Raw genomic sequence first — 23,376 nt, 5'->3', positions numbered from 1 at the left:
ATAATAATTATTATTATTTCGTATCAAACCTCTACTCTCACTAGATCTATTCAAATTCTTCACCTAACACGATGTGTCTTAGGAAAGAAAGTCACCTCCTAAAGTTAGAGCTCCTACTTCAAAACTCACCATATAATCAATATGTTGTGAGCACGGATAGAACTCTCCTTAACTGTATCTCATGCTCTGCATTTATTTTGGAGTACACTAGTGAAATTTCTTCTCTTCGAACCGCGTAAATTTTTGTTCTCTTTGTTAAATGTCTGTTTATGGGTGTGTGAATGCGATCGATTTTACTTCCGGTTCCGTTACAACACACCGCTATTAGAAGAGAGTCATGGGTCACAGTCGTTCATGCTCATAACATGGTTGAGAATATTGCGTTAAACATATATAAAAATCACAATCTTATTATACTTCCAAATTGAAAAGGCAAAAAGGAAGGATTCCATTGATGCCCAACACGGAGAAGACAAGACACGAGAAACTTGAGATGAAGGACATATTACAAAGTAAGGCAACAACAAGGAAGAGACAATCCGACAAATAGTTCGTAGCTTCACTGACAAACCCAGCTCCTACAACGCTGCCAATTGTTGAATGTTAATGGGATATGCATAGGCTCTTGAAGGGGAGCTGAATGCCATCTTGGCCAACACAATATTGGCGTCCTGAGTGGGATGGAATGCGTCCCAAAACAAGTAGCCTCGTCGATCTTGACATGGTTGCTGCAGTGGCAGACATGTAATTTGTCCATTGTTTTTGCCTACTCCACAACATCCCTTGTCTACCACTGTGAACCCTGTTCATTCGTACGCCACCAAATCAAGCATCCATGTCAAATATTTAGACTTTCCATTTGTATGTCAAATAGTTTAGATTCGTTACCGTATGTGGAGGCATTGTCAATCAAGTCGATGTTGCTTTTGTAGGTATCAAGGTACACAAACTTGGCACCGGGAAGAACACGGCCGCTGTTGAAACGGTCGACGAGTTTGCGAAGGCCGGTGTTGAAAAGACTGATGGCGCTGTTGATCTCTTCGTTGCAGCGGCTACTATTGCCTTGATATCTAGCAAGCTCGTAAGGAATGCAGCCGATCATCCCTACCCCTGTCACCACCACTTTTCGAGCTCCGAATTGGTACAATTGCTGCAACAAAAGCAATCAAAATAGCATGGCATGTCATGAAATGGCCTTGAAATTAGGGAAGAAACTAATCACTTTAGAATTACGTTTTAGAGATTAAACTTCAAAGTGATTCTTAAATTACGATTTTATAATGTTTATGTTAGACCCCACATTGGTTGGAGAGGAGAACATAACATTCTTTATAAGGGTGTGGAGACATTTTCTTAGAAAACGTGTTTCAAAAACATTGAGGGAAAACCCAAAGAAGACAATATCTACCCGCAATGGGCTTGAGCGGTTACTAATGGTATCAGAACCAGACACCGGGCGATGTGCCGTCAAGGAGAATTAGCCCTCAAGGGGGTGGACACGAGGTGGTGTGTCGGAAGGACGTTGGACCCTGAAGGGGGGTGGATTGTGAGGTCCCACATCGATTGGGGAGGCAGCGAGGAGGCTTAGCCCCAAAGGGGGTGGACATGAGGTGGTGTGCCAAGAAGGATGATGGGCTCGAAGGGAGTGGATTGTGAGGTCCCACATTGATTGGGGAGGAGAACAAAACATTCTTTAAAGACGCGTTTTAAAAACCTTGAGGAGAATCTCGAAGGGGAAAGCCCAAAGATTACAATATCATGGTATCAGAAGCAGACATCCGGCTATGTGCCATCGAGGAGGTTTAGCCCCAAAGGGGGTGGACACGAGGTGGGACCAGCGTAGGGTGGACTGGGGAGTCCCACATTGATTGGAGAAGGGAACGAGTATCAATGAGGGCGTTCAGCCACGAATGGGGTGGAATGTGAGATCGGACATCAATTATAGAGTGACGCATTTTAAAAATCAGTTAAAAAGTTAATTGAAACACACATACTCTAAGTTGGCGAGAGTAGTCCTCAAGAAGGGCAGAGGCATAGGCTTGAGGAGTGTATTGAGATTTGGTGTTGTAAAAATCAGTCATGAAGTAATTGTTAAGATAGTCATTGCTTCCCATGCCCGAGTAGAAAATGCATTTGCTTAGATAGCAACCGAGTGCCTCAGTATCTCCTCTGAAAAACCTACTCATTTCTTCCACCGTTCTTCCAAAGTTCTCCACTTGGTTGTTCATAGATACATGACCACCCTTTCAAATCAAAACAACCCAAGAATCAGCCTCCAATTCAAAACAAATAGCATGTTCTAAACTTATGTAGTACATACCAAATTGTTTCCAGTCTCATCACGAATCCCTGCAGCGCCCGATGCATAATTTGCTCCTCTTAGAAGGGCTCTACCTCGAGTTCTAGTGTATGGAGGAATGAATGTCCGAAACCCCAGTAGCTGAGCTGCATGCATTTGTTGTTAGCTGAGTAATCAAACCAAAACCATTAAATATTTGAAAATATTTGAAGGGAATAAGGATTCACCTAAGACATCAACGAATGTCCGGCCATTGGTGAAGCGCCCAGTAGTGCCCTGTGGGAAATCAACTCCATAAGGCCTATAATTGGCTCTTGCAAGGGTAAGTAAACCATTGTTGTTGCCATTATCCACCAAGGAATCACCAAAAATGAAGAATCCAGGAACACCGCCGCCCTGATCCGCCTGTGAGCAAGCCTTAGGAGTACTCAAACACAAACAAATTGTCAAAATCATTGCAATCATAGCCAATGGCTCCAATCTCTCCATTGTTATGTGTTAAATTTTTGAACCCACAAAAAGCCTCTTTCCGAAGGCGCTCTATTTATGGGCCTTAAGTTGTTTTGCATTAATGGAGGTCTCATGTTTATGCAACAATGGTGGAAGTTGAGATTACTTTTAGTTGTGGTTATCGTGTTTTCTTTAGAGAAAAGTGTCTTTGGGGTTCGTGAAAATAGCGGTGGTAGGGTGGTGAGTATTGTAGTTTCTCGTGATGGCTACTATTTAGGCAACTTGGAGATGGAGCTGCTTTGCTTCATATTAATGAAGTTTATAGAGAGAAATAATAAAAAAAATTTAGGTTGAATTTAGCCTCCGGTCAAACTAATTGAATTGTATCGACCCAATTTGTTTATTGAAAATAAGGTTATCGTTGCATGCATGGCGTAATTAATGTATGTGGAATACATCAATTTACAATATTTCATAAAATGTACCATTAACTTAATATTAAAAAACAAATACCTTGAAAGAATGTAGTCATAAATAGGAAAACCGAAGGTAAATATCATGATTTAAACAAAATAATCAAAGCTCTAAACTAACCTATGGACTATGTAAACATACATAAATACGACTATCCTAATTTTGAAGTACGTGAACTTATTGTTAGTACACATTATAGCTTGAATAGATGAATGGTACCTTGTATCATCAATGATGATTAGACTTTTAAGTTATAAAGACAACTTGACATTTGGATTATGTGATGGATGATACAGATGTTAGTAGCGTGAGTTATGAGTATTATGTTATGTACCTCTTACATGTTACACGTTGTTTGACTATTCCAATCATGAGTTACTTTTCCAATCACGATTTACTAATGCACATACTGTTCATCACTTACATTTTGTATTCCTTTCTTCCTCTACTGTGTTTGACTGCGTGAGTGTATGAATGCCCATTGTTAAACTTAGAAAATGATGCCCATTAGGATAATCATAGTCATATTTCATATGCTTGGATTCTTGGATCAGACCCCTACTAAATATTCTTTAAGTATACTCAACTTTTCTAAACCTTTTTTCTTCAAGTAAAGGCAAGGACATTTGGGTGACTAACAATGCAGGTTATGGAGGCCATGATACGATCAACCATGGTCTAATTTCGGCATTTATTTTCATATTTTGAGATTTTAGATCTGTGACAAGATAAAATATGAACTTTTGGGTTTTGAAATGTTTTTATGACAAGCATGTAGGTAACTATTGGATGATGTTTGAACTTGGATGTCCAAATCAACCATTACATACCGAACATATTGACTATTTTTTTTTTGTAATAAGAAGGGTAATAAGAAGAGTCATCAAACATGGTACAAACTGATTTATCATAACCTTGACCTATATGGTTCTTATTCTTATTGGTCATTACAAGCAGTCCCTTCATTGTTCATAGAAGAAACATGTTCAAAAACGATAGGTCAAAGCAGCAGAAGCAAAGGGTAACCGATAAAAGGGGGCGAGAATTCTGACGACTCACCAGAATTCTCGCACCCTAACCCTACACGTTTCCCTGATGCCAAGAACACGCCAACGACTTTCAGATGCACCTCACAGAATCCACATGTAAAGAAAAATGGTAGGATACAAAGGAAAAACGAGGGAGAAGAAGAAAAGACTGTTGAGTTACCTTGCGACGAGTATGACACTGGCAACCACCCCGTCGAGACTCATGGCACCGTATAGTGTAGATAACGCCATGGAAGAGAGGACTAACGAGCCAGAGAACACCTTGATGCACACGAGTGATTACCACCAAACAGTGTCATAGCTTTGTTGGCCAAGAGGATGAATTGTTTGCTAATACTACTCTTTGTGCACCGGTTTAAACTTTAGAAGGTATGGAAGGAGATGGAAGGGTATCTCGAAAGACGAAAGTAAGCAAATTTGGAAGTAGATAGAACTTTGGCTAAGACCAACCAAATAAGTTGCCTCACTATTAGCTCAGTCGGAAGACTTGTCTATGATGATTATGATGCTATGATAAGCTAAGATGATGATTCAATTTCTAGTTTTAAAAAAAAGATGAACAAACTAAATCTATATTTCTATTTATTTTAACATAATCCAACTCAAATAGGCTAATAACTCAACCAAATCATATAAGTTGAGTTAGATGGATCGAATTTTTCGAATTATCAAAATTTTTGAACACCTCTACTTCAAATCTGTATTCAAATGTTTTACATCCTAAATTTGACCTAATATATCAATTTATATCATAATTTTTGAATTTTATCGATATAAACGTAGAATTAAATAAATTTAGTTCAATTTTGATTCAATTCATCACCAGTGTAAACATGTTTATGAACTCATGAATGTTAACAAAAATGAAGTCTAGCATAAAATTGAGTTGTAAAAGATGAACATGGAACAAATCTCCCAAATACTTTTATTTCCTTTCCTATTTCATTCATAACAATCCACTTCCCTCCCTCCAATTTATACCTCATTTCTTCTTCAATACCCTTTTTTTTTTTTTTTTTTTTTTTTTTTTTTTTTTTTTTTTTCTCTGACTTTTTTGGTACGTAACAATTTAATCTCATACTTAGAAAAAAACTCGAACTCTCGAGGCAAGGGTTGGAGGCAACCGTGACAACATCGATACGATAACGGAGAATGATCAACTAAACAAAAGACATTAAGAACGAAAATAAAATACAAGACTCTAAAAAGTGTTCAAAGTTCATAAATCCAACCCCATTTTATTTAAAACTGATTGGTATTACAAGCACTCGAAATGTAAGAACAGCATTGGAGATTTTAGTGACAGACAACATTGCAACGGCAAATGCGAGAGTTGGCACCATGGGGAATGCATTTGCAGCCCTTTGGTGGGATATTTCCATTCCTTGCCATTGATTCAGTGTAGCATTCTGAGATTCCAATCCACCCTCCACATGTTCCTGTTGAACGAAATTCTTGTGGGCAAGTCTTTGATTGATCTGCAATGCAATGATTTGCAAGAACTTAAGCGATTGAAACAACATATTTGGGTGTTAGAAGGAGTATCAAAGGCTTTACCAATAGAGTGAGAATTGGATACAAGGCTGAGGAGAAGAAACGATAGGAGAGCAACGCAAATCAACTTCTTGCCCATCCTTGCTATCATCTTTTGTTTGTGGTTCAGATTATCACATTCATGTTCCTATTTATATTAGGTAAATTGAAAAAGAATATGAGGAATTACAACAATTTTTTCATTTTCATTTGGGAAATAGAGCAAATATTTATATTATTTCATAATTTAGCCATATACTATGGATTTCTTACCTTTTTTCTTCTCCTTGTAATGGAAAGTAAAATTGGATCATACTTTTTTTTTTTTTTTTGGTTAATAATTTTTAAATCGATCTTTTTTAGTTCAACAATGAATATTTGAATTTTTGGGCATGGTCAAGGACAATAATTTTTAAATGGAATCAATAGAAATTAGTCGGGAGTTCAGAAAGTTGTGACGGTATGTTTTATGGGTTTTAGAGTAATGTTTTTGTCAAGATCCTTGTTCTTAGGTCATTGTTTTCCTTTAAAAATTGTTTATATTAATTTAGGAGAACATTTTCAGCAAAATTTCTTAAGGAAAACGAGAGAGAAAATGCTTAGAGGATCGGTTTCTATTGGAGTTCAAATACGGTAAGCTTCAAGAGAACGTCCTAACTTTGAGCACGATTTTCTTTTTTTATAGAATTGATGAAATTAAACGGAATTAATTTTATTGAATTACTGGATTGAAACTCGTTTTAGGAACTGAGAATGTTTGCTTAATCCACCGCATCTAAATAGCATGAAAGTTATCTATTAAATTAAAAGGATATGAAGAGAGTAATAAATAGAAAGATACCTAATATCTTCTTATAATAAAATATCAAATATGATATATATGGTAAACTACAATTTAGTACTAATATCTTCGATGGGAACCATGTTGAATTAAGATACGTAGAAAAACAATATGGAAATAGGAAAAACTTACAAAAAAAAAACTTTGAATTTTTGGTTTTTGAAAGATTGATTGAAAATATGTTTGCAGGGGCGTCAAGGAAGCTTGAACATCGACAATTGGAAGGGAAATTTAAACAAAAATACGAATGTTGCATCTGCACATGCTCGATAGGACACGTATCAAACAACGACAGATGAAAGAAAATCAAGCACCGCCTACGATTGTTGGGACTCAAAGTGCTAATGGGTGCAAGGGAAAATAAAAGGAAAAATAGAATCGATCGGCTTTTACCAAGCTCAAATCAAGGCTTGAGGGCGACTATGCTAGGTGTCACGAACATACATTTTCAACGGTAAGACGTCATGATCTTGACATACTCATGACAAACCTAAAGAGGAATTTAAGCCTCATTCAATTTTTTCCCTTGACTTTGTGGTTTTGTCAGACCTTAGGCGTGGTTTGCCTTCATCAACTAAACACAACTCGTTCAGAATCCAAGCTTGTTCGGTCGCACACATTGCGTATACATGCACTAGGCCAAGTCATCGATTTGCACATCAGAATCCAATCGTCTGTAATTCTAGCTACTTGCCTCTACACTAGGCCAAGTCATCGATTTGACCTTGGCTCTACTTAGGGCCACTATCTCTCATGTGCAACATCACATCTCATCTTTGTTGTGCGCCGAAAGCGGAACAAATATACTCCCAACACCAATGAACGGAATTACACAAAGAGACATCAAGATATTTACGTGGTTCGGAGAGAAGAAGTTCCCCTACATCCACGGTACCAACCAATCACTAATAAAACAAAGTGTTACAAGTGAATACCTCACTATCACACTATATAGACTCTCACCAATATGTCACTCAAGAAATACAAGGTGACACACAAAACATTCCCGATATCAAATTTCTATGACTAAATCTGGTATGACCAAATCTAATCCAAATAACAAAATCAAATCTAATCCAAATAACCAAACCAAATCAAACTTGACAATTTACAACAATCTCCATAAGATCTCCAAGTTGATAACTGAGTTGAATCAAAACTTGACAATTTACAACAATCTCCACCTTGTCATAAGATCTCCAAGTTGATAACTGAGTTGGTTGCTACCACGTCAACACACTACTCCTTTCTTCCGACGTTGATGAAATCCAAACAATGCCAGAACTTTTCACGAGCGATCACCTTTGTCAACATATCAGCAGGGTTATCAGCAGTTCCAATTTTTTAATAAACGAATGTCCCCTTCACTAATAATTTCTCGAATAAAGTGAAAACGAACATCAATATATTTAGTACGAGCATGATGGACTTGATTTTTTGACAAACAAATAGTACTCTGGATATCACAAAACACATCTATATGTTCCTGCAAAATACCCATGTCATTGATCAAACCATGCATCCAAATAGCTTCTTTAAAAGCTTCCATTATTGTCATATACTCTTCTCCGGTGATAGACAGTGCAACAGTAGACTGCAATGTTGAATGCCAACAAACGGGTCCACCAGCCATAGTAAACAAATAACCCATTTACAACCAATTTCCTTCCTACCTTTTGGAAGTTTACCAAATCCTAAGTTTAATTTATCTCCAATGATGCTATCTCCTGATTCATAGCCTCTTGCGAGCGCAATCTATCCGGGATTTGGATAGCATCTTTGTAGTTGTTGGGAACTCCATCAATCAAAGGGAAAGCATATGTTATCATATCATCAAACCTTGCACGTTTTTGAATTTTCCTTCGTGATCTATTCCTGGCGATGGACTTAGGTTCCTCCACTCTTTCATTTACAAGACTTTACTCCTCCTGTTCTAAGACATAAGAGTTATTATCTACATAATCAATAGGTTCTTCAGCACAGTAGGAGAAACCATATCAAGAGAGAACACCACCTTCTCCACCTGCTTCAATGCCTCGTCAATATTTTCAATTTTCTGCAAAAACATTCCAGACTCATCGAATGTCACATCTCAACTATTAACAATCTTACTTGTTTCTGGACACCATTTTGTAGGGAGTGGCACAGATTTAGTTGACCACCCTCCAGCCATTTTTAGGATAATTTATATTTAAATAGGAAATCTGTTTAGAATAAAAAACAACTTCTTGTTGAAGATTTCCTCTCACCGAGAAGAAGGGATTTCCCTGGCTGATTATCGAAAACCAACACATGTGGAGGTCACAAATTATTTTCTTCATATCATAAACTAGTTATCATCTTCGAAGACTTACTCAGAGGCACAATTGCATCGTAAATTGTGACACTCTTTCCGACTTCATCTCGGCTTCGTCTTGGTGACAATCCGAACATCAGGCTAGTTGCTAACTTGATCCATTGAACTTTATCGTGCTCCAAAATAAATAAAAACTTCACACTACTTATGGGCTATCTCACTAATGGACCTTCTCTCGGTAGTAAAATGGTCGTAAGATGGGCTTGTGTATCATGACATTTCCTCATGATGACCGCAACCCTTTTTCTGAAGTAAGGTTTGGAATCTTGTAACACACATCCGTGTTGGAACTACACTTCAACAAACTTCTTAACTAGTCACTTTTATGAGGTAAATGTTGCACTAACACTTCTCTGATCTTGTTACTTATGGTTTTAATATAACACATGTGGAAACAATTTGGATCTTAGGCACTTTTAGAACATCAATTATAGTAAATAACTAGCATGTTCATAAGTATTAAAACTTAATGAGTTTGAATACTAACCTTTTGTAGTTCAAACTTCTTTTTCCTCACGAACCGGTTTCGAACTACCACTAGTGTCTTCTCCACTATCCTCCGGCCTTAGAACGGGATTGTGGAATCTGGTGAGTGACTAACTTGAGAGGGATTTTGTATATATGAAGAGAGTGTTTGTGAGAGGTTTTTCTCAAGGTTTTTCACTAAGAAGAAGACCTTCCATATACCATGATCACTCTATTTAAAGAGTCATGTTTGCATGTTCATGCAAATTTGAGTTCACCAAATTTTGACACTCAAAATTCCACTCAAATGTTTGGGATTATGTGGCAAGCATGCATGTTTGAGTTAACCAAATTTTGACACATAAAATTCCACTCAAACTTGTGGGGTTTATTTGGCAAGCAGGGGTTTATTTGGCAAGCATGCAAGTTTGGTTAAACCAAATTTTGACATCTCAAAATTCCACTAACATGTATTTTTCCATTAATGAAGTCAACATTTTGACTTTCTTCATTTTAATTCAACAATTAATTTGAATAATTAATTTCAAATCAAAGTAATATTAAATGATTAATTAAACTATTTAATTAATATTTAATATTAATTCAAATGCCAATCTCAATCAATTCCGACACATAATTGATTAAGATATTTAAATCTTATTTAAATATCTCAGATTCTCTCTTTTTGTTTAATTTGTAAATAAAACAAAAATGCGGTTAAATATATCGTATATATGTAGCGCATATTCCCTAATTTGAATTCGAACACTTCGAACTCACTCGTCACACTGTTCTATGGTTTAGTCCGATATGAGCTAGCAGAGGGACCTAATGGACCTATAGATTATGGGCTCCAACGATCCAAGATTAACCGGTTAAACTCATTAACCTAGTTAACCAACATTCGTTAACTACTAGGACACTCCACTATAGCCTAGTAGTTGCAGTCCCCTCACTATAGATATATTTCTGTCCATTTGATATAACCATGATTAGTAAGTCGATCCTTCACAGGTTGTTCGTAACTAGAGCTAGGTCAATTTACCGTTTTACCCCTGAAGTTACTTCTTGTTCCTTATGTCTCATTGATTCTCTTATGAACAATTGGTTTGTGGTCCAACCAGTAAACCGAATCCCTCTCAGGCCAATGAGAGGGTGGGGCCCCTTGTTCAAGACCGGGAGTCAATGCTTAAGGGAACTACCTCTCTTCTATCCCTAAAAGTGGGTAGGAGTGAATTCCATCCTGCACCCCACGTCCCCAGCCATTCACCCAGTCTTACCCCTGAAATGGGAGGCCTATTGAGTCGGCGAACTAGAGTAACTCTCACCCATGCAAATCTAAGGATAATTCCGAATAAACAGGAGTTCATGGTTAGCTCAGGATTAAAACCGAGTTACCTAGGTTATCGAATGAAAAGAAAATCAGTCTCAACAGTAAACGACATTATAAAGTGAGAGTGGTTTTCTTCATGGTTCGATCTTATGCAATACTCATTGCATAGGACGCCCCCACTCACATGTCTCCACATGTACAATTTAGTGATCACATTGTTTATATCATATACAAAAGTGGGCCGCATCCATAGTGTCCCCAGAATAAGGTACTCAACCTTATCCTTATACTATAGATCGTTTTGACTATATACTTGAACTTGATCCACTCTTATGTCTCTACATATAGTTCAAGTAATCATACTATAGCCATAGTATTCTTAGTTTATTGGATTTAGATTAATGATCGTAAAGTTCACTTTATTCAATAACAATATTTACTAAATAAATAACAATAATAACTTTATTGAAAATAGAATATGTTTTTGTTTACAAACTATGAGTTTTAGGACATAAAACCCAACAGTTACAACTTCATTCTCTATGTTGCTCACGTCTAGCCTGATGCTCTGTTCTCGAGCGGATTTTGGTTTTGACACTCTTATGAAGCCACCCTAGACACTTGGCGATAGCTCAAGGAATACACATGTGCTTACTTCTTGGAGCACTTTTATAGGGTAAGCAACTCATTTTCTCGGGCTCTACCCCACTCAATTCGACTGCTCTCTCGAAGGGATGGACTTGTATTGTGCAAAATTTAGCACTTGGGGCATGTCGCATCTAACCTCCAGCTTCTTTGCTTTCAAGCATTAGCATTATTCTTCTTAAGCGAATGTCTCTTTCGAAGGTTCCCAAACTGGTATACCTTATGAATATATGTTGCCCATTTGGAACTCCTAAGCAGTTGGCAAACTAATCTTGATTTTTACTTCAATTGTCCTGCCCACTCTTGCACTCTAAACACACTTGTAAAGTCTTCATTTAACCCTCCGGTTAGTTTTCTGATTGTCATGTCTAATTTAGATAGACAAAGTTTGGCTCTATTAGAACTATCAGGGTCGTACATTTTCAACCGTACGATGTCTTGATCTTGATACGCTCATGACAAGCCTTAAAGAACACTCAAGCCTCATTAACATTTGTCACCCCACTTTGTGGCTTCAGCAAATCTTAGGCGAGGTTTGCCTTTGCCAACCGAACACAACTCGTATGGAATTTAAGCATGTTCGGCCACACACGCCGCTCGTGCGTGCTTGCTCAATAATCTGCAACTATAGCTGACTTGCCTTTACACTAGGCCACGTCATTCGACTCGACCTTGCCTCTACTTGGGATCCAGGTCTCTCATGTACAACGTGACATCTATCTTGCCATCTTGGTTACCAATTAACATGGTTCACATATCTTAATGTCATTCCAAGTCTCGGGATGTCATCACCCGTCGAAGTTTACTTGAACATGTTCATCGAAAACGACCCATGTGACGTTCATATCATCGGAACATCCTAAACATTCATCCATCAGGGTTCTCTCAAGGCATTGGACCCTCTCGTGCCCATACCATTAGATAACGGGTGCATATACCAACCTTCGATACATGGGTGAGGGCCCAATGTTAGCACACTCGTATCGATCGACACTATCCTTGAAAGTCCTATTTCAAAGGAAGTCGGTTGAGATACTCGTTTCGCAACGCTCTTCTTCATTGTGACACACGTATGCACCATAAGGTAGCTCACTTAGACCACATGACCCAATGGGAGCGGCGAGTTGACACCATGCTTCCCCTTATAGTACATTTGAGGCATTTCTAATCTTTCTTAAGTAGACGTGATTTTGGTGAGCGGCTATGTGGCCTCATGCAATGTTCACCAGGTGTGCGATGGACACATAATTTTGTGAGCTTTAATCTTTTATAGACAGACTTAACTCTAGAGCCACATGCCGAAAATCATATCGAAACCCTAACTTCGGAATTAATAGCTGGGGCCCTACCTCATCTTCTCCGAGCTTGCCTTCGACACTCTTGTCGCCTCGTTCTCTCTAACCTTACTTTTGCTTTAGCTTGAATTTAATGCACACTCTTTTTGGTTGTTAGATGATTTAGCATCCTCTCGATTGCATTCTAACACTTGTTTGTCTTGGTTGTCACATGGTCTGATGGGTGTCATTGAGAGTCGCTACATTGTTAGTCTGCATGCGGGGTCATAACATACTATTTTCATCGCATAGCTGTGACACTAGACACTGGCGCATGCAGCAACCCCATGGTTACCTATGAAGAACCCTCCTTGACCTCGAGTGGTAATAATTTGTTTTTTCACAATTCGACTAATTTTGAATCCAAAGCTCAGATAAGCCACACACTATCATAAAAGTAGCCATTTAGAATTCGTTCGAATAGTACTTGTAGGATTGTTAGGATACGCTAGCATGCAAGCATGAACGACCTTATATAACTTGAAAAAGCACGATTAAGGCGCTTGAGTGGAATGAAGAAAATGATATGGATGTTGTCTACAAATTCCCTTGAAAGTGAGTATAGTACCTTATGCTATATAAAATGATTTTTGCTATGCTAGGAACATTGATTTCAACTTAAGAACTATACTCCAAGAGATAGAATAGTTCATATCATTGTATGGACATGCTATAACTAGTATGATTTTATAATGATGAAGATTAGAATGTTCCCAGTAAACTAAACACCCAAGAATCCTACTAAATCCTAAATAGCCCTAAAAATGAGAGTTTAAAATATAAACCGTCAAGATGCCCTAACAATCTAGTTAACCTCGAGGACACAAAGAAATATAAGAAAGCTTACTACCGGAGCTAGACCACCTCCTATACCTCCTATATATATAATTAGTTGAGCCCAATTTTGTTTGATAGAAACTCAGGAACCAGCTAAATCTATAAAAATTTTATCTATTTTAACACAATTCAACCCAAATTAGTTAATAACTCATCTCAAATCATGAGTTTTTTTTAACACCTCTATTTAAAATCTCTATTTAAATTTTGACATCCCAAATTTGCCCTAACATATCAATTTACCTCATAAGTTTTCAATTTTATTGATGTAAGCCTAGAATTAAACGAATGTCGTTCAATTTTCATTCAATTCATCCATTAGTGTAAAAATGTTTATGAACACATGAATGTTAACAAAAATGAAATCTATCATAAAATTGAGTTGTAAAAGATGAACATGGAACAAATCTCCCAAAAGCCAGGAATTTCTCGGATTCTATATCCCTTTGTTTCCTTTTCTATTTCATTCATAACAATCCAATTCCCTCCATCCAATTTGTACCATCATTCAATATCCATTTTTTTTTTCCGTATGTAACCATTTAATCTCATACTTAAAAAAAAAAAAAAAATTCAAACTCTGCTAGGTGAAGATAGCAAGGGGAGTTGGAGGCAACAGCGATAACATCGATACGATAAGATGCAACTAAACGAAGAACATTAAGAACGAAAAAAAATGTTTAGAATAAATTACGAGTTTAGTTCCTCAACCTTTAATAATATGTTAGTGTTTAAAGTTTCTAACTAAACAATAGGAAGATGAAAAATGAAGCATAAATCCAAACCCTTTTTATTTAAAACTGTGTGGTATTACAAGCCCTCAAAATGTAAGAACAATATTTGGGGTGGTAGCATTGGAGATTTAGCGACAGACAGTATTGCAACGGCAAATGCGAGAGTTGGCACCATGGGGAATGCATTCGCAACCCTTGGGTGGGATATTTCCATTCCTTGCCATTGATTCACTGTAGCATTCTGAGATTCCAGTCCAATGTCCACATGTTCCCTTGGAATGAAATTCTTGTGGGCAAGTCTTTGATTGATCTGCAATGCAATGATTTCCAGCAACTTAAGCAATTGAAACAACATATTTGGGTGTTATAAGGAGTATCAAAGGCTTACCGATAGAGTGAGAATTGGATACAAGGCTGAGGAGAAGAAACGATAAGAGACCAAAACTCATCAACTTCTTCTCCATAATTACACACCCTTTTTGTGTTCTTTGCTAGATCTTTTATTTGTGGTGGAGATTATGAAGTTGATGTTCGTATTTATATTGTAACTGATCTCATCCCTCCACCAATCTCCCCGCAACTCCTTCCTCAAATATCTCTCTTCAACACCGCTCTACCAAAGATAGATCGTGGAAAAAGAAAGCATAGAATTGTGCGACCCAGAATAACTAAGTAATAGCCCAAAAAAATAATTATAAAAAAATAGTTAAATAATAATAATAAATAAATATTAAAATAAAATAAAATAAAAAAACAACATTTCCCCACCTCTCATCCCTTCCCACAATTATTTCTTCTCAATCCATCCTTAGCCAGAAAGTAACCCTTACTACAGAAAAACAACCATATTTACTTAGAAAAAAAAAAGGGCCTTTACCCAATTGAGATTCACTAAAGATTTACGTGGAGATAGATCTGATCAATGTATATTAAATCTTCTTTCCTTTTATCCTATTTCTTTTTTATAAATCACAGCCAATTCTTTTATCCTATTTCTTTTTTAGAAATCACAACCAATTATGGGTAGATCTTCATTAAATTATTACCATGGTTTAGCTTTGAGTTAGAAACTAAGGTCAATCATTTATGGGAATTCGAGTAAATCAGGTCAGATTAGTAATATTAGGTTAAATTTATATTAGTAGACAAATGAATAAATTCAAAATATAATGACCAAGAAATTTGTGAATAAGAAACACTGAGATAAAGGAAAGATTTGGATGAATAAATTCAAAATAGAAAAATAGAATGACCAAGAAATTTGTGAATAAGAAACACTGAGATAAAAGAAAAATTTGGAAACAATGATCCACTAGAAATTTAGAATACATGAAACAAAATTAAGAAGCAATAGAGTAAATACAAAAAAAAAAAAAAAAAAAAATGGAATACATGAAACAAAATTAAGAAGCAATAGAGTAAATACAAAAGAAAAAAAAAGGAAGATTCAGGAGTTAAAAACCACGTACTAAATATAGAGAGAAAGGTAAATATAGAGAGCAATTAAGGGCAGAATAACTTAGAAATAACTCTATCTACTTTTTTTATACCTTAGAAATAACTCTATCTACTTTTTTTATACCACTGTAACCATGAAAAATAAGTTTTTTAATAAAAATAACTTTTAACAAGGGAACAATGTAAATTAGAGAAATAATTTTATAGACTTCAAACTGATGTTATGAGCTCACATAGGTTGACTTGGATTTCAAAGGACGGAATCGAACTTCAATTAAGGATATATTCGTGACAACGACTTAAGCTAACTAGGTAAGTGGCCTTACTATCGGTATGGTTATATTCATCTTGACATGTGCCTGTGGTTCTGCACGTGTCATATATACTGATATGTGTGAATTATCTGTGAATCGGTATGCTTATGTTATGTTATGTTATAATATGTGGATTGTATGATAATAATTATGGTACGATGTGTTCAAGGATATGTTTGAGATAGGATACGAGAAGGATGCACAAACCGAAATGTAACGATAGGAGTAAGATACGTTCATGAAACGTTAAGGTTAGGTTACCTACCGGAGTGCTATGGACAAGAGAGATTGATGAAAGAATATGGTTAGGATATGGGTAGAAAGGGATAGGTTTGTGATAGATTGATAGAACGATAGCGTTAGGATACGTTCCTGTGATGATATGACTAAGGTATGTTGACATAACGATATGACTGTGATAGGTATAAGAACGTTAAGGCTATGATAAGTTAGGGAACGATATGACCACGAAGTGTTTACGGTATGACATATTATGATACGATATATTGTGATGTGATGTGTTATGTTTAGATTGTTTTGTGTGACCATTGAGGTAATTGTTGTGTGAATTGCACATTATGAAATGACATATTAAAAGCATGGAGCGTTATGTTATGTTTTCTAAATTGTATGTATACAACATGTTATGAATGACATGATATCACGATAAATGAAATGAAATGTAACCCCGTTAGGATTATGTATAATACGTAGACTAAAAAAATGAGAAATGACATGTTAAGCACGAAAGATGATAGTGGGGTATGCATTATGTGTGCTCATGCATTTGGGGGATACCCCTATTCCATCACGAGGGTACGAATGCACACATCCAATGGCAGGACTGTTTTGCATAGCGCTGCCGTGACGGTTACTAGTTCTAACGGGTGTCCGGCCTAAGGAGCTCCCAGAGTATGCTCGCCCGACAAGGAATGTGGCCCAGCCGTGTGCGAACTGATTGGTGAGCCCATACTCACATGTATGGGCTGTGTGTAGAGTATATGGTACATGTCCAAATTACCCGTTAGGACAATACTGTAGGAAATAGGATTGAAAGGATAGGTCCCGTCATTGCATTTGCATGTTCTTGCATTTAACCCCAATAGTGGGGTCACTTACTGAGTATTTCTTTAAATACTCAAGTCGTGCTACTACATTTTTCAAGTTAAGGCAAGGCATTCCTGTATGGCTGACGGCGGTACGGCAATTCAAGACCATGACACATGCATAGGATAGTGGCATTTATTTTCTTAGACTTAGGCTAGAATAGGATGTTTTTAACTTAAACTCTTATTTATTTTATTTAGTCTTTTGTTGTGTCGTTTTAAAAAATGTTTTCGTAACACATAAGTCCATGACTGTGTTTTAAGAAAAAAGTTATGTTTTATGAAATTTTAATGAAGTTTTTCGCATTCAATGTTTATGGTACGTATACAGTAGTAACCTTAAATTAAGTAGAAAATTTCGGAGCGTTACAAATTCCATCAAATTCGTTCATACAACAATAATTATATTTTCTCATAACTTTAGAAAATGAGATCTTTAATATATATATATATATATATATATATATATATATATATATATATATATAATACTTCTGCAAAGTTTTTGAGGCTGACATGAATTCTAACCCATGGACTATTGTAAAACATAAAGAATTAAATTTGAAATTGATGTTATAGGTTCTTATAGGTTGGCTTCGATACAAATGGCAAAATCAAACTGTCATAAAAAATAAATTGGTGACATCAACCCAAGTTAATCAGGTAAGTGGCCTTACCATCGGCTTGGTCGAAAGACTTGTTTTATGTATGATGACACGTACCAATGACCCTTGCATGTGTCATTTATGATTTATATTATATGATGATGTGATGACGTCATATGATGATGTAATGATGTTATATGATGATGTGATGATGTTATATGATGACGTGATGATGTTAAATGATGACGTTAAATGATGATGATGTAATGATGTTATATGATGATGTGATGAAGTTATATAATGACGTGGTTACGTTAAATGATGATGTGATGGTGTTATATTATGATGTGATGACGTTAAATGATGATGATGTAATGATGTTATATGATGATGTGATGAAGTTATATAATGACGTGGTTACGTTAAATGATGATGTGATGGTGTTATATTATGATGTGATGACGTTAAATGATGATATAATGATGTTATATGATGATGTGATAATGTACATGATATTGACATGATGATAATGATGCATGATAACAAGATGATGCGAGACGTATGATGATAATGATGCATGATAACAAGATGATGTGAGACGTATGATGATGAAATGACTTAATATGATGATGTTTCATATTAAGATGATGTGCATGTATTAAATGTCACGATGCACTACGACGACGTGTTTTCAAAAAGACAACTCTAGTTAATGTTAATTATGATGAATGTATGAAGGTTATTGCGTGCATGTAAAGTAATGTGTGAACGATGTATATAGTTGTGCCATAAAGATGATTTACTATAGGGACCTCACTCATTTTGTGTGTTTCATATAGATCAGGATACTTCCCCATTTATGATGATGAGTACGGACGCATACACTATGATGATGATCATCATCATGTCTCGCATGACACTCGGGGTCTGCTGACCACCAGACGTCACTACAAACAGCTAGGTCGACTATGATGGGTCTAGGGGGGTGCGAACTGCCTCGGGATCTACACTCGCACATGTGGGTCGTGTGTAGAAAAGTACTACATGTCCAATTTTGTCAGGATTGGAGGTCACCCCTTATGATGGTTTTTAAATGATAGGTCCCTAGATCATGAGTTGCGTGTGTTTGCATTCCCTAACCCCAATAGTGAGGTTACTTATTTGAAATACTCAAAGCTGTGTGCTACTTCTTTTTCAGGTAAAGGCAAGACATCTCTGTACGATTCGACACCATGACACATGCATAGGGTAGCTATACTTATTTTCTTTGACTTAGGTTAGAATAGTCTTTTTAATTTTAATGTTATTTATTTTATATAGATTTTCATTGTGTAATTCAAAAGATGTTTTATCAAACACGTAAGTCCATGACAGTGTTTTAAGATAAAGTTTTAAATGTTTAATTTTGCATATGAGTATAGATGATAATGACGGTAGCGACTCTAGATAAGTTTTAAATGTTTACTCATGTATCTTTCATCTCATATTGCCGACATCTTGAACATTCATCCATCAAGATTCTATTGAGGCATTGACCCTCCCATGTCCACGCCATGTCATTTACAACCTCCATACTTGATAGCGGGTGCATATACCAAATTCTGACACATGTGCATGAGCGCAATGTCGGGTCATCAATGTCGTCCGACATTGTCTTGAAAAGATAATTGCATGAGACATTCGTCTCTCAATACTAGCCCACACTATAACATACGTATGTGTCAAAAGGTAGCTCACTTAGGCAACAGGAGGTGGCGAAGAGTGGACAAAATGCCTCCTCCTAGAGTACATTTTGTGGCATTTCTAATCTTTGAAGAGTAAACGTGATTTTGGCGAAAGGTCAATGGCCTCGTGGAGCATCTATTGTATGTTCGATTGACACCAAATCTTGAGACATTTCATCTTTCATATATTGAAACTTCGACTTCTTAATTATGGTCTAAGACCTTACTCGACCATTTTCAAGCTTGTCTTCAACACTTGTGTTACCTCGTTGTCTCCAAACTTTCTTATGCCTCAACTTGCTTTAATATACACTCTTTTTGGTGTGTTGGATGACACACCATTCTTCTCGGTTGCATCCTAGGACTTGTTTGTCTCGGCTCTCACATGACCAGATGGGTGCCACTTAAGATTCGTCACCTTGTCTGCATGTGGAGGTCACAAATTATTTTCTTCATAGCATGATTGTGACACTCTCCCCTACTTAAACTAGTTATCGTCCTCGAAGACTTACTCGGAGGCACAATTGCATCGTAGATTGTGACACTCTTTCCAACTTCATCTCAGCTTCGTCTCGATGACAATCCGAACATCAGACTAGCTGCTAACTTGATCCATTAAACCTTATCGTGCTCCAAAATAAATAAAAACTTCACACTACTTATAGGCTATCTCACTGACGGACCTTCTCTCGATAGTAAGATGGGCTTGTGTATCATGACATTTCCTCTAGATGACCACAACCCTTTTTATGAAGTAAGGTTTGGAAGGTTTGGAAGCTTGTAACACACACCGGAACTAAACTTCAACAAACTTCTAACTAGTCACTTTTATGAGGTAAATGTTGCAGTCACTTTTATGAGGTAACTAGTCACTTTTATGAGGTAAATGTTGCAGTCACTTTTATGAGGTAAATGTTGCACTAACACTTTTCTAGTCTCGTTGCAACTCCATTCTTTATGTTCACCATTTGGAATTCTTTCGAATTGTACTTGTAAGATCGTTAGGATACGATAGCATGCAAGCATGAACGGTCTTATATAGCATGAAAAAACATGATTAAGACATTTGAGTGGGATGAAGAAAATGATAGGGATGTTGTCTACAAATTCCGTTGAAAGTGAGTATAGAACCTTATGCGATATAAAATGTTTTTTTGCTATACTAAAAACATTGAGTTCAACTTAAGAACTATACAAGTGATAGAATAGTTTATATCATTATATGGACATGCGTAGACTAATTGAGATAAGATTAGAGTGCTATAATTAGTACGATTTTATAATAATCAAGGTCAGGATGTTCCCAGTAAACTAAACATCCAAGAATAGTCATAAAAATGAGAGTTTAAGATATAAATCGTTAAGATACCCTAAGAATCTAATTAACCTCCACAAAAGTAAGAAAGCTTACCATGCCTACTAGTTATGAAACGTATCACCACAGAGCTAGACCACCTCCTAGTTATGAACAATATCACCAAAGAGCTAGACCACCTCCTATATATATCATTAACAATAAATTTGGATGGGTTCGGTTTAGCCTAATTTCTTTTGATAGAAACTCAAGAACCAATTAAATCCATAAATTTTTTATTTATTTTAACACAATTCAACCCAAATAAGTTAGTAATTCATCCTGGATTGATCTAATTTTTCAAATTTTTGAGTTTTTTTTTTTAACACCTCTATTTAAAAAAAAAAAAAGAATTGTTTAATGATTCCTAATAAATGAATTCCTGTTTTACACTTGTAGATAACTTTTATGAATTGATACCAAAATCAAATAATATTTTTTCTACTTATTCCTTCCTTTCTCTATCACGCGGGGAATTTGTAATAGATACTAAAAAAAAATTCGGTGTTTCTAAAGTTTAGTTCCTCAACTTTGTAACGCACCTAATAGGCTCCGGTTGAAAGTTTGTAAATAAAACAATATGAAAAATGAAACATAAATCCAATCCCTTTTTATTTAAAACTGACTTGTATTACAAGCAGTAATCGAAATGTAAGAAGAATAAATGGGGTGGCAGCATTGGAGATTTAGGGACACACAGCACTGGAGATTTAGGGACACACATCATTGGAGATTTAGGGACACACAGCATTGGAGATTTAGGGACACACAGCATTGCAACGGCAAATGCGAGAGTCCGCACCTTTGGGAATGCACTCGCAACCCTTGGGTGGGATATTTCCATGCCTTGCCATTGATTCACTGTAGCATTCTGAGACTCCAGTCCAATCTCCACATGTTCCCGTTGAATGGAATTCTTCTGGGCAAGTCTTTGATTGATCTGCAATGCAATCATTTCCAACAACTTAGGGGATTGAAACAACATATTAGCGTGTTACAAGGAGTATCAAAGGCTTACCCATAGAGTGAGAATTGGATACAAGGCTGAGTACAAGAAACGATAAGAGACCAAAACTCATCAACTTCTTCTCCATAATTACACACCCTTTTGTGTTCTTTGCTATGATCTCTTTTTTTTTTTTTTTTTTTTTTTTGTTGTGGTTGAGATTATCACATTCAAGTTCCTATTTATATTACTTAGAAGAGTTGTTTATGTAACATAAATAAATAAATAATAATAACAAAATTGTAACTGATCTCAATCTCTCCACTAATTTCACGTAACTTCTTCCTCAAATATCTCTCCTCAACATCTCTAACCACAGAATGGATGCCATGTTTGCTTAAAAAAAAAAAAAAAAAAAAAAAAAATTGGTAAATTTTCTTAAGATAGAAGTTGGATTCTTAGAAATATATATATAATATTCACTCTACCTATGCAAAGTTTATGAGGCTCGCATAAGTCTATAAAATACAGAGAATTTGAACTTGAAATTGATGTCATAGGTTTATATAGGTTGACTTCAATAGAAAAGACAAAATCAAACTTTTATGCAGGATAAATTGGTGACATCGGCCCAATTTAATAAGTTAAATGATCTTACTATCGGCTCGGTCAAAAAACTTGTCTTATGTACGACAGCACGTGCCCAATGGCCCTTGCACGTGTCATTTATGTTTTATATTATATGATGATGTGATGATGTTATATGATGATGTGATGATGTTATATAATGATGCGATGATGTTATATAATGACGTGATAATGTTAAATAATGATGATGTAATGACGTTATATGATGATGTGATGAGGTTATATAATGACATGATTACGTTAAATGATGATGGGATGGTGTTATATTATGATGTGATGATGTTAGATGATGATGTAATGATGTCATATGATGATGTGATGATGCACATGATGTTGACATGATGATAATGATGCATGATAACAAGATGATGTGAGACGTATGATGATGAAATGACTTAATATGATGATGTTTCATATTAAGATAATGTGCATGTACTAAATGTCACGATGCACTATGATGACGTGTTTTCAAAGACACAACTCTAGTTAATGTTAATGATGATGAATGTATGAAGGTTAATGCATGCATGTAGAGTAATGTGTGAACGATGTATACGGTCGTGTCATAAAGATGATTTAAAGATTAAAAACTATAGGGACCTCATGCATTTTGTGTGTTCATATACATTGGGATACTTTCCCATTTATGATGATGAGTACGAACGCATACATTATGATAATGATGATCATGTCTCGCATGACACTCGAGGTCTAGTGATCTCCGGATGTCACTACGGACAGCTAGCTCGACTATGATGGGTCCAGGGGGTGAGAACTGTCTGGGGATCCACACTCGCACATGTGGATGGTATGTAGGGAAGTATTACACATCCAATTTTGTTCGGATTGGAAACCACCCCTATGATGGTTT

The 23,376-nt window shown here is 36.2% G+C and overlaps 1 protein-coding gene and 3 long non-coding RNA genes across 4 annotated transcripts; all 4 read right to left on the bottom strand.

Annotated features, from left to right (window-relative positions):
- Window positions 1–392: 392 nt before the first annotated feature.
- LOC111788433 (GDSL-like Lipase/Acylhydrolase superfamily protein) lies at window positions 393–2,835 on the bottom strand. The gene is made up of 5 exons (XM_023668770.2): window positions 2,527–2,835; window positions 2,321–2,445; window positions 1,995–2,243; window positions 889–1,150; window positions 393–802 (listed from the first exon to the last, which is right to left on the bottom strand). The coding sequence occupies exons 1-5, from the start codon at window positions 2,786–2,788 to the stop codon at window positions 579–581; spliced, it is 1,122 nt and encodes a 373-aa protein (XP_023524538.2). The 5' UTR covers window positions 2,789–2,835; the 3' UTR covers window positions 393–578.
- A 2,655-nt stretch (window positions 2,836–5,490) lies between these two features.
- Window positions 5,491–5,966, bottom strand: LOC111789331 (uncharacterized). The gene is made up of 2 exons (XR_002814317.2): window positions 5,830–5,966; window positions 5,491–5,750 (listed from the first exon to the last, which is right to left on the bottom strand). It is a non-coding gene; the product is annotated as an uncharacterized LOC111789331 (long non-coding RNA).
- Window positions 5,967–14,383: 8,417 nt separating this feature from the next.
- On the bottom strand, window positions 14,384–14,874 carry LOC147793703 (uncharacterized). Its single transcript, XR_015420046.1, has 2 exons — window positions 14,739–14,874; window positions 14,384–14,660 (listed from the first exon to the last, which is right to left on the bottom strand). It is a non-coding gene; the product is annotated as an uncharacterized LOC147793703 (long non-coding RNA).
- Window positions 14,875–21,499: 6,625 nt separating this feature from the next.
- Window positions 21,500–22,055, bottom strand: LOC147793702 (uncharacterized). Its single transcript, XR_015420060.1, has 2 exons — window positions 21,930–22,055; window positions 21,500–21,851 (listed from the first exon to the last, which is right to left on the bottom strand). It is a non-coding gene; the product is annotated as an uncharacterized LOC147793702 (long non-coding RNA).
- Window positions 22,056–23,376: the final 1,321 nt, after the last annotated feature.

This window comes from Cucurbita pepo, chromosome 2 (assembly GCF_057944985.1).
Source record: "Cucurbita pepo subsp. pepo isolate OVF chromosome 2, ASM5794498v1, whole genome shotgun sequence".
Classification (NCBI taxonomy): domain Eukaryota; kingdom Viridiplantae; phylum Streptophyta; class Magnoliopsida; order Cucurbitales; family Cucurbitaceae; genus Cucurbita; species Cucurbita pepo.
This window is presented reverse-complemented; position numbering and strand designations above follow the sequence as displayed.